We start from the raw sequence: 15,555 nt of genomic DNA on the forward strand, positions 1-15,555 counted from the left end.
AAAGTCATCTTACTCTCCACTTTACAATACCCTAAGGATCAGGGGGGAATGGCTGTTCCCCATGCTCAGACGTATTTCTACGCAGCCCAATTACAGCACTTTGCAGGTTGGGACCAGCCAACAGTGACGGACCCTTCTAGGGCCCTGCTCATTGACCCCACCACCTCGTACTCTGCAATGTCTCATATGGAGATGGGTTTCCCTGGGGTTCCGGACAATAGCCCTACGATTTGCCTCTAAAAAAACTGTGGAATGCGGTTAGGAGGAGGATGGGGATCATGGGTTTCCTGCCTAGTACGCCCATTTGGCGGAATAGATTTTATACCGAGTTAGTTAAAATTCAGGATTGCTCCAGGTGGGAGGCAGCGGGCATTCAATTCTTAAGTCAAATTTTCGATGGGGCGGCCCTGAAATCGTTTGAAAGGCTGAAGGAGGAATTCCCTTTATTGGTCGGGTCACAATATCAATATCTTAGGCTAGCTCACGCGATTAGATCCCAGGGTCATTGTTCCACATTGCGACAGGAGGAATCTCGCTTCTTAGGCTCAGTCTTTGAGGAAACTGAGAAAAAGGGGTTTATTTCCAGGACGTACCTACAACTACTAGCACCCTTACAAGCCCCTGATGTTCTTCCCTGCAGAGGGAAATGGGAGAGTGATATAGGTCCGATAGATGGGGAGCAATGGGAGCAAATACTGAGTACAGGGCCCTTGGTTTCAGTCTCGGCGGCCCAAAGACTGTCGCATTTATTTATTCTTCACAGGGTATATCGGACTCCAGTACAATTGCACCGATGGGGTAGGCGTGATACACCCATATGTCCCAAATGCCAGGCTCACCCGGGAGACCTCATCCACATGCTGTGGAGGTGCCCCAAGTTGGTGAGATACTGGAACGCTGTGGTTAAGATCATTAATTCTGTCTATCAGGTCCAGCTGCTGGTAGGCCCACTGATGTGCTTGCTGGGAGGTGTGGATGAGGACCTGTTCCTGCCTCCTGTGTACACTGCCTTGCTTAGACTACTGTATTTGGCACGGAAGCTTATAGCGAGATATTGGTTGTCTGCCCGGGTTCCGTCGAGCCGACAGTGGATACAGGAGGTCAATAGGATCCTTATAAGGGAGAAGAACACGTACTTGCACAGAAAGGCACCACAAAAATTTGACAACATATGGCAGGGGTGGCTGAGTTCCCCGGAAGTGGCCCCTCCACAACTGGTACTTGACAGATTATTACTTGGTTGAGGACCGGGTTGTGCGCAATGGAGGGATGGGATCATCTCTCTATACTAATGGTTGAGGAGTTCATGGGATGTATGGTCTAACACATGTGATACCTTTGGCAACAGGCTGGGGTGGTTTCCCCACCCCTTATTGTTTTTGTTTTTGTTTTTTCTTTTTTCCTTGTTTTTTTAATTTTTTTTTATTTTTATTATCATTTATCGCCTTATACTTCTTTTGTGCTCAATGTGCTTAAAAGCAGTGTGCCAGGGGTTTGGAGGAATTGCTTTAGTACTGTCACTGAGAATATGTACTGTTTCTTGGTTTTATGTTTTACTAATTCTGTACCCTGAATGGCCTTGTTTCCTTTTTGCCGCCAATTAATGCTGTACTATTCTGTACTGCTACTGTATTCCTTTTTCAAAAGAAAAAAATAAATAAACACTTTTCTGATTTAAAAAAAAAAGAAAAGTCATCTTAAGACAAAACTCATACAATTTTCCAGCAGTCTGAAAAAGTTGAATACATGTATCTTCATAAATTCCTTGAGGGAGATTGTTGATAAATATTTCTATCCCAAGTGGAGGGGCTTCTCCAACCCAGTCTGCAAGAGGGCCATCATACTTCCTCTGATCATTAACCTGTACAACATTAATATTACACCTTTCCATCCACTCCAGAGAGGAAACTTTATTGTCTTTATTCAGAGAATCAATCCAAGCCTCACTCTGAGCGTTCCTCACATTGTTGTCCTTCATTGGAGAATGATCTGCTCTCTCCTTGGGATCAGACTGAACTGAACTCTCTACCATGCTCTGGCCAGGAAGAAGCAGCTAAAATCCCTGGTCTCCTCCATGGGCCATAATCAGTGGGTAGGAGGCTTGCCTCTAGTCCCCTCCAAAGCCGATGTCCCAGTTGAGTATGTCACATATACAGTGTATATATATATATATCAATAATCACAGGATATAACCAAAATATGCACCAAACTACCTTGCAAACTCAGACATTACATAGGTACATAGTTAGTCAGGCTGAAAAAATACACAAGTCCATCCAGTTCAACCATAAAAAAAAAAAAAATATCGTACAATCCCATATACCCAATTCTATACCCGCAGTTGAGCCAGAGACAGGCAAAAAGCCCCAGCAGAGCATGATCCAATTTGCTACAGCAGGGGAAAAAATTCCTTCCTGATCCCCCAAGAGGCAATCGGATTTACCCTGGATCAACTTTACCTATAAATGTTAGTACTCAGTTATATTATGTACATTTAGGAAAGTATCCAGGTCTTTCTTAAAAAAATCTATTGAGCTGGCCAGAACCACCTCTGCCAGGAGGTCTATTCCACATTTTCACTGCTCTTACTGTGAAGAAACATTTCCGTATTTGGAGATGAAATCTTTTTTCCTCTAGGCGTAAAGAGTGCCCCCTTGTCTTTTGTGTTGACCGTAAAGTGAATAACTCAACATCAAGTCCACTATATGGACCCCTTATATATTTGTACATGTTGATCATATGCCCTTGTATTCTCCTCTTCTCAAGAGTGAATAAATTCAGTTCCTCTAACCTTTCCTCATAGCTGAGCTCCTCCATGCCTCTTATCAGTTTGGTTGCACTTCTCTGCACTTTCTCTAGTTCCCCAATATCCTTTTTGAGAACTGGTGCCCAAAACTGATAACTGCCTATTCCAGCTGAGGTCTTACTGATGATTTGTACAGGGGCAAAAATATATCTCCCTCTGGAGTCCATACCTCTCTTAATACAAGAAAGGACTTTGCTCGCTTTTGAAACCACAGCTTGGCATTGCATGCCATTTTTGAGCTTATGATCTACCAAAACACCCAGATCCTTCTCCACTATGGATCCCTGTAGTTGTACTCCCCCTAGTATGTATTATGCATGCATATTCTTAGCCCCCAAGTGCATAACTTTACATTTATCAACATTAAACCTCATCTGCCACATAGTTGCCCAATTAGACAGAGCATTGAGGTCGGCTTGTAAATTGGAGACATCCTGTAAGGATGTTGTTTCACTGCATAGCTTGGTGTCATCTGCAAAGACAGAAATGTTGCTTTTGATCCCAGACCCAATATCTTGTTACCTTGTAAAGTAGTGATGACAGCAAAAAACATACAAACGTTGAATCTGTCATTAAAGGCTTATGGTGTCTGTCGAAAGTTCTAAGAAGATTCAACAAGCAGCTAAACTGTACAGCGCCGCAATCGTACATTTCCGGTCAAATGCTCAGCCCATAGGCTATAGAAGACTTTGAATGTTTGTTGACTAGTAATAATAATTTATAAATATAATTATTACTAGTGTCATACAGTGTTGGAATTCTTCTATCGCTTGTAGGCTGAACATTCGTCCGGAAATGTACGATTACGGCGTCGTACAGTTTAGCTGCTCCGTCTAATCTTCTTAGAACATTCGACAGACAGCATAAACCTTCAATGACAGATTCGACCTTAATTAATTTGGTTTTTCGGACAAATGCATTTTTTAACGAAACAAAATAAATAAAAATGAATTTTGTGAGTAACTAAATAAATGTATTTTCGAAAAATTCTGAAACAAAATATTTCAGTGTGCACATGTCTAGTAATTTCCAGTGGCTTTGGCAGGCTTACAACTATGACCGGCTCCCTTTCTCTCCATAAAACATAATGGTTTGTCTGCCCCTCCACAATCATATTACTCTGTGCCTAAAAGAACAGTGTGATCCTGGAAGGGAGACCAGGATTTGTGTGAGAATACACATAGCTCTTGTATTTAGAAAATATTGGCTTAAGCTATTTTAGCCTTAAGATAATTGCATGAATGTACCATAAATGCTACAAACAATATAGTGTGGGAAAAGTTCACACCTAACCATAAAATAGGAGCATATTCACAACTTGTGCTAATAATGTTGAAATGTAAAAATGTTTTAATATTTTTTGTAAAGGAAGTTTCTTTTACATTGAGTGCATTTAAATGAGAAGTATTTGTGCCATAGGCCTGTTTCAATCAGCTTATCATTTGCTTTGAAGAACCAGTCATTTATTGACCCTCTACCCTCTATTTTGAATAGATCTACTTTAGTTGGCCAAGTATTGACTGTCAGCTAAATGCATTTTCCTTTTTAGACTAATAGTTTTTCACATTAGTGACCCACACTTATTACTGAATTAGAGATTTGCAATTAATCTTTGCAGTGCTGTGATGTCTATCTTTATGAGACTCACATTATTCAGTCTTTTATCTCCTATACCCATCTCTATTATCATTTTTACTAGAGCAGGACATCTTAAGAGGTTTGAAATGAACAGAAGCAGTATTTGAATTTTTATGTTTTCAGTAATAAGATTTCAGTAACAGCAGAATTTCAGTATATTATCATGATTTACGTTCCACTCACTGATCCGACAAATAATCATTTTGTTTGAGTGCAAAGCCTTTTTACCAACTATGAAAACAATGCTAGTTTACCCTAAAACACATACAAGTTCTCTCTTTCACTTTGTTTTATACTCGTCTGAATTTGTAAAAAATATTGTAAGGCAGTCAGGCTGCTGTACTGGTTCATATATACAGTATATATTGCACGAGTGTCATTGTTTAGTTTGGGAAGTAATACCATTGGAAACACTATGGTCAGAATATAACCGGGATGAGAGGAAACACCCTTGGCATGTCCCATTTAGGATTTAGATAGGATCTGAGAAATGGCCATTCATGCAAATCTGGGCTGTGGAAAAGTTATAAAGGGCCATAATGTCTAGAAGGTGGTCAGGGATACCAAGTTGCTGAAGTGTGACCTGTAAAAAAATCCTTAATCTAAGCAATCAAATGCTTTCTCAGCAGAGCTTTTTTTCTCATAAAATAGGTGCAGGAACTCAACCACGACCCCATTCAGATATCACAAACAGTAGAAGGGTCTTAAAGGGGCATTAAATACCAGGATTGCATTCCATACAGAGTGCAGAGTTCAGGGGGGTTACACACAGAGTGCAGAGCTGTCACTTGTAAACACAGAAACCAGACTTCTGTGTTTACAAGTGATTGTGGTGAGCAGGCACCAAAGGGTCTGAGCCAGAGGTGGTGGAACCGAGTTCCCCCAAGTTCCCCCTGAAAAAAAGCCCTGTTTCTCAGTGTCAATAGATAGCAATCATTACGTGGAGGTAATGACTGGAAGCATTATATAGAGTCATAGGGTTTTAATGGTGTTATTTTGGGCTTTGTAATTGGGGACAAAGTCCACCTATATATGCTTTTTCAGTCATGTATTGACAAAAATCTTGATAGGAAGAGATTATTGTGGACGTTTATATTTCCACTATTGCAACGTAATCTGCATTTGACATTTCTTTCTGTTTTTCTTCATTTGGAAATGTTATATGTAAATTCAGTGTTACCACACTTTTTATATGCCACTACTAAGCTTTAAACAATCCCCATAAACATGATTTTATGAATCACTGGTCTCTGTTGAATAACATATACACCATCTATTTTCTAACTTTGTATCATGGGCTTTAATGCTTGTGCAGATACTGCTCTTGTATTGGTGTCAATTTGCTAAAAATAAATATTAAAGTAAACGTGGCATAAACCTGTATAGTTCACAGGTACACAAAATGCAAAAGCATAAGTTAACTTTAATAAAACAGCAAATGTTACTGCAGATTCAAAGACATAGAAATCTGCTTTTTTCCTGTAGAGGTCAAGCTTGGCCCGTGTATCTTTTTGCTTTTAAGCCTGCTATTGGTTACCATAGTAATGGGCAACTATACTGTCAGCTATGGAGACTTAGAAGGTGAGATGCAGGCCAAGCGTAACCATGACAGTACATTATAGGAAAAGTGTATTTAAAGTGAACTGATCAGACTATAGACTTCAAATATTTATATATTCTAAATAAGCAGTGAAAACAAGTCCTCAATGACATCTGCAGCTGCACGCAATGTGAAGCAATTCATCCTTAAAGTTAAAGTATAACTAAAGGCAAAACTTTTTTGTTTTGTTTTGTATGTTGAGAGGGATTAGCACCCCTGTCAGTTTGCATTGCTATCTGTGTACCCGTTTGGGAGATTCACCCTCTCTATTTGACCTGTTTACCATTATCATTGAAAGTGAAAGTAAAAAAAAAAAAAAAAAAAAATCGGGTTGTCCCCACAATAGTAATAGAGGGGAAATGTTCCAAAAGGGACCTGGAAGTACCCAAGGAATTCCCTTAATTTGTAGGGATTTCCAGCCACTTCCTGTTTGGCTATGGGACATGAAGTGAAGGGTAATCTTCACAATGGGATGCAGATGGTGAACATAAATCTGACAGAGGTTACTACCCTCCCTTGCTCTATCCAAAATAAAAATAAAAAAATGTGCCTTTTGTTCTACTTTAATGTCAGAAGCACTGAAGTTGATTTCTCAACAGCTTTTTCTCATCCTACTCTTGTTCCCAGTAGTAAACTTAGCAACCTTCCAGCCTTTTAATGTAAGCACAGTGCACCTGTCTTGTGTCTATATTAGAGCGCTGGAGTTCTATCAAGACACTTCTAAAGCTGCTGAGAAACTGAATCCAGCTTTAGTTCCTCTAGTGGAAAATTTGAGGATAGTGATTCACGGTGCCTGCAGCTACAGAGGTCAGTAAGGGGCGGCCTTATTTTAAATACCAGTTGATGCTTGTTAATGTATGATAATAATTAAATGTCCATAGCCTGGTGCAGGTTTACACCAAATGCCTGCAAATGCATATTTTCAACATATGCTTAATTTGATTTGACCAAGTTTGAGACCGATTTACTTTAATTGTAGAATTTCTGCTTTAGCTCAAAACTGTTATTTTACTTGTGGATAGGTTTAGGCTCCATGCACACTAGCGTTTATTTTTTTTATTTTTTTTAAGCTCCTAGAAACTAATTGGTGTTATCCTATGTGTCCATGCACACTTCTTTAGGCTGTTAGTGTTTTTTGAGCTTCAGTGCCTAGAAGCAGAAAGCAAAATGTTTTTTGTAGAGTTTCTTGGAACATTTTCCCAGCAGAAATTTCCTAAATGCTGCTAAATGTTCCTAAACGCTGCTAATCGCTACTTACAGCGTTTATTGAGCTTTTTTTCCTTTTTTTTTTAAAGAATTGCAAAAACGTTTATAAAACACTATTGCTCCTAAATGCTCCTAGAATGCTACTAAAACGTTACTACAAAAAACTATTAACATTGTTTTGTATCCAGCGTTTTTTCCCAGCATTTTTATTAGCTTAAAAGAAAATGCTAGTGTGCATGGAGCCCTAAAATGGATTTATCTTTTAATTTCTTGATAATGAAAGGCACAGCAAGATACTGTAAACCCTTATATTATTTGTATTTATTCTATATTCATCACAATGTGCAGAAAATCACGGGAAGGCAGTTAAGAGTGGCTAGCTTTAAATGCTTTCAATGTTTGCTTTTCATTTTAGGAGTACACAATAGATGTGTTCTTTCGGCAAAACTGGGAAGATGAGAGATTGAGGTTCACGGGTCCAATGCGCATTCTTCGATTAAACAATCTGATGGCTAATAAAATTTGGACTCCAGACACTTTCTTTCATAATGGGAAGAAATCTATAGCCCACAATATGACGATGCCTAATAAGCTTTTAAGAATTCAAGATGATGGAACGCTGCTTTATACAATGAGGTATTGCATTTTTTTGTTCTCTAAAGTCCTGGGTGTTCACTGGTAGTGTGCATTTTTAATATGTTTTGCTTTTGAGTGACTTAAAGTGTAGCTAAGGGTTTTGGACAGAGTGAAGAGGGATTAGAACCCCAGACAGGCTTTTATTGCTGTCTGTGCCCCCATTAGGGACATTCATTCTTTCTTTTTGCCCTGTTTACCATTATAATTGCAAGTGAAAGTAAAAAAAAAAAATCCCAAATTTGGGTTGTTCCCAGGAAAGTAATATAGGGGAAATCTTCCAATAGGCACCCTAGTTCTGGTGACTTGGGAATGAAGGGGGGTTGGGGGGCAAGGGATTCCCTTAATTTGGAGGGATTTCTTCTCACTTGTTTTGGCTACAGGACAGGAGATAAAAGTAAATCTCCTCAATGGGTCACAGATGGCATACAAAGAAAACAGCCTGTGTAAATTAACATTATCACAACAGTTTCAATAGGAATTCTGATGTATAGGGATGAGTTTGTGTATGTTCTAAACCCATGTTCAGCAGAACCTGGAAGGAAGCTGTCAGTACCAGCCCAATCAGCTGGGGTCAGGGCGTTCCTCAACTTGTAGCTCCCTGTGCAACGGGTACTGATGCTTGAGACATCATTGATATTGGCCTAATACATGTGGTCATGTTAGGTCAATGATGCCAGGAGCATTTTCACCCCTTTCTGTATGTACAGCTACAGGGCAGCGAATGCCCCAGCCCTAGCTGATTGTCTGGCACTGAAAGGTTTGGACCGAGCCCTGGCTCTCACTTATTATGTAGCAATGTTATTTTGTTACATTGTAATTACGTTGTTTCATTCGTAAAAGATCAAAAGGAGGGGTTGAGCTGCACATTATGTCCATTAAACAACACTTCAGGGAGAAAAAAAATTGTTTTTAACCTTAGCTAACCCTAATCAGCCTTAATTATCTCATTCTTCTGCTTCTCGTCTTAGCTATTATTTTCAGTGGTTAATGTTTTTAGTGACTTTTTTAAATGCACATATTTCAAAAGAAAAGGGCCCTTTTAAATATCTTCACCATGTAATAGAAACACAATTTTGACATTAATATAAACAGGACAAATTATAGAACAAAAGGTGTACTATTTATTTACAGTAAAACTTGTTATTTTAAAACTAGCACAGTTTAAACTAGAAAAATAGACCTTTTCAGTGTTGTAGAGGTTCTGTTAAATTGCTCCATATTCAAAAGAGGTTCAGGGCATGGGGCTAGCAGCATTGTAAACTTTTATTCAGGCAAGGGTCTGGGCGGGCAGCAATCAGTAATGTAATCTGTTATCCAGGCAAAGTATCAGGGCAGGTTGAAGTCAATAGAATATCCGTTATTCAGACAAGAATTGGTACCTAAGGCAATCCAGAGACAAGGCAAGACTGAACATAAGATAGGAGCTAGAAGGTAACCCCCAGTGACATTTATATAAAGGGCTACAGCACTGCCAACAATGAGGACATGACCCAATGCAAATGCCTCCATCAGCCATTGGGTTAGGCAGCATTACCAGCAGTGCAGTGATACTCCAGCCAGGAGTGGAGAGTGACTGAACAGCAACTACAGGAAGCAAAGGAGCTGCACTCAGAGAGATGAAAGAAGAAGCAGCGGATTCAGCATGTCTGGCACCCCCATAACATTACCAATCTCTAAAAAGGAGCCTCCAGGCCCAAAGGAACAGGCTGATCATGATGTAGGCAATGGAACTTTTTTACCAGAAAATCAGCATGATCACAGGATGCCAGCACCCAAGTGAATGAGGTATTGTAGTAATCTCTAATATTCTTGGAATCATTGAACTCCCCTAACTACAAATGAAGATGTAGAGGAGTCAATGGTTTTCCAGGTTGACTGGTTTCAGCAAGAAAATGTAAAAGGAGCTGGGTATCTTCATAGAGGGAGGAAGCAAAGATGGAATCAAAAAGGTTTGATTTGTTTGATGGATCTGAAAGGTCCAAGCTTGGTGCTAGTTTCTGAGAATGGACTTTGAGGAAAATATTGTGGGTGGATAGATCCAACAGATCACCACCTTTGAAGGTGGGTGTGGTCAAATATTGGTTATCTGCAGAGGCTTTTTGAGAAGCAGAGGGATGCTCAAAGTTGTTATGCACTGATTCCAAATGTCAGAAAAAGTTTAGGGGCTTGTTTAACTCTTGAAAATTGTAGATGCAAGCAGAAAAGAACCAGAACCTGGGGTGGAGGCCATAAACACAGAAGAAGGTTGAAAACCCAGAGCATGAGTACATCCAAGCATTGGTAGATATAGTTTGGCCTTCCTACATGGGTGGCAGTGTACAGCAGGGGTAATGCTGAGGTGTTATAGAAGTCCATGTTTCTTTGATAGTGGCTTTCAGCTTATCTGCATTGTTGGGTCTGGTGTCTCAGGGAAGGCAGAGGTCACAGAGAGCTTAGTTCCCTTCAAGCCCTCTGTAGGTGCCATCAAGAGAGCAGTGGTCCTGACTGACTTTGATATGGGCAGTGCTGATATATAGCACCGTCCTTTCCTTGGGATGGCATGCATTTTGCATAGTGGGTAAGCCAGGGACGGAGCCCCACTGGTTAGGGACAGATTGCTTAGCCTAGGGACAGGTTCCAGTTGGGGAGGAACAGAGTAGGGTCGGATCCTAGGCTTCTATCCTGCTTCAGTAGTCTTCCTCTATAGAGGCCCCATTGCCAGTCTCCCTTCCAACTGCCTCCTTTGTCTGATGCTGTCTGGCATCTGCTTTTTCTTGCCAGGTTTGCTGAAAGTGTTCCGTCCTGCGCAGCTTTGCCTATTGAGTTGCTGTACTGTCCAATACTCTCATGTTAAAAATACTTTCATACCATTCAGTGTTTCAGTCAGAGAAGAAACAGTGTAGGAAGCCATTTATGACAGATAAGTGCACAATTTACCTGTTAGATTGGGGGTGATAGGTAGAAGAGAATTAGCGAGAAAAGACACACAAAGATGCAATTTTCTGTTGTACATTGTGACAAAACAGCTCCTGTCCAAATCTCGGAAAGTTTTAGCTCCAATGGGAATGTCAAGGTAGGATGTCAATAGGTATACTGCTACATTTCCTTGGTAAAGTCTGAAGGAATATTATAGAGTCAAACTATGGTATATACAGTATATCTGAAAATTGATCAATCCTGATGTACTGAAGCCCAAAAATGCCAGGACAATACAAATATCACCCAAATGGCCCCTTTTGGAAACTACACAGTCTAAGGTATTTAATAATAGGCAAGTTTTTTGAACTAGTAACTTGTTATCACAATTTTTTTGAAAATTAAGAAATTGCATTTTATTTCTCATTTTTTTTTTACATGTTTTACATACTGTCAGCAGTGCAATACAGTGTCATCATATAACAGGTGTGGCAGTGATCAGGGACGCTGACTGGTGACAGTATGTAAAAACTAAAATTTAAAAAAAAATCACTTTAAAAAAAATATATATTTTTTTCCTTTACATTTTTTATAATTTTTTTTTTTGTACATACGGTGGCCAAAGCAATACAGTGTTACCATGGTAACACTGTACTAGTGTGGGAAAGTGATCAGAATTTTTTTACAAACAATAATTTTTCAGAATGAAAACTATTAATTCGGTCTTTACTATTGTGACCACAGCTAATCCCATGGTACAGATGGGTTGTGATTGGTCCTGTCTGTACCATGTGATCACTGTGACCAATCATAGAGATCATCACAATAGTAAATAATGAAAGGCATGAATCAAAGCCTTTTACTGTGTACAATTGTCATGTAATCTGCTGTGATTAGCCACAGTTATCACATGGTACCAGTAGACACAGTGAGTGACAGATCATGCTGGAGCATCCTCCCAAAATAACAGGGCTACTGTCCGGTTGCCATTTTAAAATAGGCCAGGCAGAGGGGGTTAATATAAAAATTTGCTTGTAGAATTTATCATGCCCTCCCTCCAATTGAGCAATGGGTATGTGAACTTTATAGGTGTATATCACTTCGAAAACATACATACTAACTCATATTTGCTCATGCAAATTTGAACAGACCTGGTCTTTCTGGCTTGAAACAGTGGGTAGTAGGTCCTCTACATTCTCTTACAGTTATAAAATAACATTGAGAATGTTGAAAGGCTTTATAGATTTCTAAAAATCTTTGTGTAAATTTACGTGCTTTTTCCCCTTCTTGTAACCCTTTCAGACCTCAGTGAATAGAAATGCTGCGCAAAGTACTCTATAAACTTTGATCCACTCTTGAGTTGTGTTCAAACCGCTTTTTTTCTTTGTATGGCATGACTATGTGATAAATTCAATAAGTTTTTGCTAAATCTTAGTTTAAAAAAGTATTAAATAACATATAAGAAAACTGTTAAGCCTCCTCCTATGAATCAAAAGACTAAAGAAATTAAACAGTGTTCCCTAAATTAAATCAAATATCAAAATCTCAGATACTGTAGGAGTAGGTGCTTTAAAATTATGTTATTATTTGTTTGTTTTTTTATATATAAAATAGTGTGTATTATATTCTTACAGATGTTTTTTAAATATACAGGTGCATCTAAAAAAAAATTGAATATCATCAAAAAGTTTATTTCAGTAATTCAGTAATTCAATTCAGAAAGTGAAACTCCTATATTTTACTGTATACACTGTAGATGCATTACACACAGAGTGATATGTTTCAATCATTTACTGTATTTATTTTAATGTTGATGATTATGGCTTACAGCTAGTGAAAACCCCAAATTCAGTATCTCAGAATATTAGAATATTGCATAAAACCAATAAAAAATTGATTTTTAATACAGAAATGTTGGCTTACTGAAAAGTATGTCCATGTACAGCATAGTGTGCACTTAATTACTGCATCAATGTGGCGTGGCATGGAGGCGATCAGTCTGTGGCACTGCTGAGGTGTTATGGAAGCCCATGCTGCTTTCAGTTCATCTGCATTGTTGAGTCTGGTGTCTCTCATCTTCCTCTTGACAATACCCCACAGATTCTCTATGGGGTTTAGGTCAGAAGAGTTTGCTGGCCAATCAAGCACAGTGATGTCATGATCAGTAAACCAGGTATTGGTACTTTTGGCAGTGTGGGCAAGTGCCAAGTACTGCTGTAAAATGAAATCAGCATCTCCATAAAGCTGGACAGCAGAGGGAGCATGAAGTGCTCTAGAATTTCTTGATAGAGGGCTGCGCTGACTTTGAACTTGATAAAAACACAGTGAATCAACACCAGCAGATGGCATGGCTCCCCAATTTATCACAGACTGTGGAAAATGTTGCATTTCCTTTGGAAATCAAGGTCCCAGAGTCTGGAGGAAGAGTGGAGAGGCACTGAATCCAAGTTGCATGAGGTCCAGTGTGAAGTTTACAGTGATGATTTGGGGAGCCATGTCATCTTCTGGTGTTGGTCCACTGTGGTTTGCCAAGTCCAAAGTCAGCACAGCCCTCTACCAGGAAATTCTAGAGCACTTCATAATTCCCTCTGCTGACCAGCTTTATGGAGGTGCTGATTTAATTTTCCAGAAGGACTTGGCACCTGCCCACACTGCCAAAATTACCAATACCTGATTTAATGATCATGGTATCACTATGCTTGATTTGCCAGCGAATTCATCTGACCTAAACCCCATTGAGAATCTGTGGGGTATTGTCAAGAGGAAGATGAGAGACACCAGACCCAACAATGCAGATAAGCTGAAAGCCACTATCAAAGAAACATGGACTTCTATAACACCTCAGCATTACCACAGGCTGATCACCTCCATGCCACGCCACATTGATGTAGTAATTCATGCAAAAGGATCCCTGATCAAGTATTTAGTGCATTCTATACTGCACATGGACATACATTATCTCACAAAGTGGGTAGAACCCTCACATCTTTGTAAAGATTTTGTTATATCTTTTCATGTGACAACACTTTGCTGCAATGTAAAGTAGTGAGTGTACAGCTTGTATAACAGTGTACATTTGCTGTCCCCTAACGATTACTTAACACACAGCCATTATGTCTAAACTGCTGACAACAAAAGTGAGTACACCCCTATGTGAAAATGTCCAAATTGGGCTCAAAGTGTCAATATTGTGTGTGGCCACCATTATTTTCAGAACTGCCTTAACCCTCTTGTTCATGGAGTTCACCAGTTTTCCAGGTTGCCACTGGAGTCCTCTTCCATTCCTCCATGACGACATCACAAAGCTGGTGGATTTTAGAGACCTTTTTCTCCTCCACCTTCTGTTTGAGGATGCCCCACAGATGCTCAATAGGGTTTAAGTCTGGAGACATGCTTGGCCAGTCCATCACATTTACCCTCAGCTTCTTTAGCAAAGCAGTGGTTGTCTTGGAGGTGTGTTTGGGGGTCTTATGTCTTGTCTTGTCTTGTCTTTATTATGTTGGAATACTGCCCTGTGGCCCAGTCTCTGAAGGGAGGGATCATGCTCTGCTTCAGTATGTCACAATACACGTTGGCATTCTTGGTTCCCTCAATGAACTGTACCTCCCCAGTGCCGACAGCACTCATGCAGCCCCAGACCATGACTCTCCCACCACCATGCTTGATTGTAGGCAAGACACACTTGTCTTTGTACTCCTCACCTGGTTGCCACCACACACGCTTGACACCATCTGAACCAAATAAGTTTATCATGGTCTCATCATACCACAGAACATGGTTCCAGTAATCCATGTCCTTAGTCTGCTTGTCTTTAGCATACTGTTTGCTTGCTTTCTTGTGCCTCATCTTTAGAAGAGGCTTACTTCTGGGATGACAACCATGCAGACCAATTTAATGCAGTGTGCGGTGTAATGTCTGAGCACTGACAGGTTGCCCCCTTCCCTTCAACCTCTGAAGCAATGCTGGCAGCACTCTATTTCCCAAAGACTACCTCTGGATATTACGCTGAGCATGTGCACTCAACTTCTTTGGTCAACCATGATGAGGCTTGTTCTGAGTGGAACCTGTTAAACCGCTGTATGGTCTTAGCTACCATGCTGCATCTCAGTTTCAGGGTCTTGGTAATCTTCTTATAGCCTAGGCCATCTTTGTGTGGAGCAATGAGGTATGAGGTGCCATGTTGAGCTTCCAGTGACCAGTATGATAGAGTGAGAGCGATAACACCACATTTAACACACCCGCTCCCCATTCACACCTGAGACCTAGTAACACTAATGAGTCACATGACATGAGGGAAAAAGCTAGTTGGGCCCAATTTGGACATTTTCACGTAGGGGTGTACTCACTTATGTTGCCAGCGGTTTAGACATCAATGGCTGCGTGTTGAGTAATTTTGAGGGGGCAGCACATTTACACTGTTATACAAGCTGTACACTCACTACATTACATTGTAGAAAAGTGTAATTTCTTCAGTGTTGTCACATGAAAAGGTATAATAAAAATGTGAGGGGTGTACCCACTTTTCTGAGATACCTTTCAGTAAGTCAACTTTTATGTATTAAAAATTCTTTTTTTTTTTTTTTTATTGGTCTTAAGTAGTATTCTAGTTTTATGAGATACAGAATATTGGGTTTTCACCAGCTATAAGCCATAATCATCAACGTTTAAAGAAAGAAATGCTTAAAATCTATCACTCTGTGTGTAACGCATCTGTATGAAATAATATGAGTTTTGCTTTTTGAATTGAATTACTGAAATAAATTAACTTTTTGAT

At 39.7% G+C, this 15,555-nt stretch overlaps 1 protein-coding gene across 1 annotated transcript in view; it reads left to right on the forward strand.

The window, feature by feature from the left end:
* The window catches only part of GABRA2 (gamma-aminobutyric acid type A receptor subunit alpha2), a 273,826-nt gene that overhangs the window by 137,526 nt on the left and 120,745 nt on the right, over positions 1 to 15,555 (forward strand). The window contains exon 5 of the mRNA XM_040334997.1: positions 7,666 to 7,886. Coding sequence (XP_040190931.1) covers positions 7,666 to 7,886 — 221 coding nt within the window. The remainder of the gene's footprint in view (positions 1 to 7,665; positions 7,887 to 15,555) is intronic.

This window comes from Rana temporaria, chromosome 1 (genome assembly GCF_905171775.1).
Source record: "Rana temporaria chromosome 1, aRanTem1.1, whole genome shotgun sequence".
In the NCBI taxonomy this organism is placed as follows: domain Eukaryota; kingdom Metazoa; phylum Chordata; class Amphibia; order Anura; family Ranidae; genus Rana; species Rana temporaria.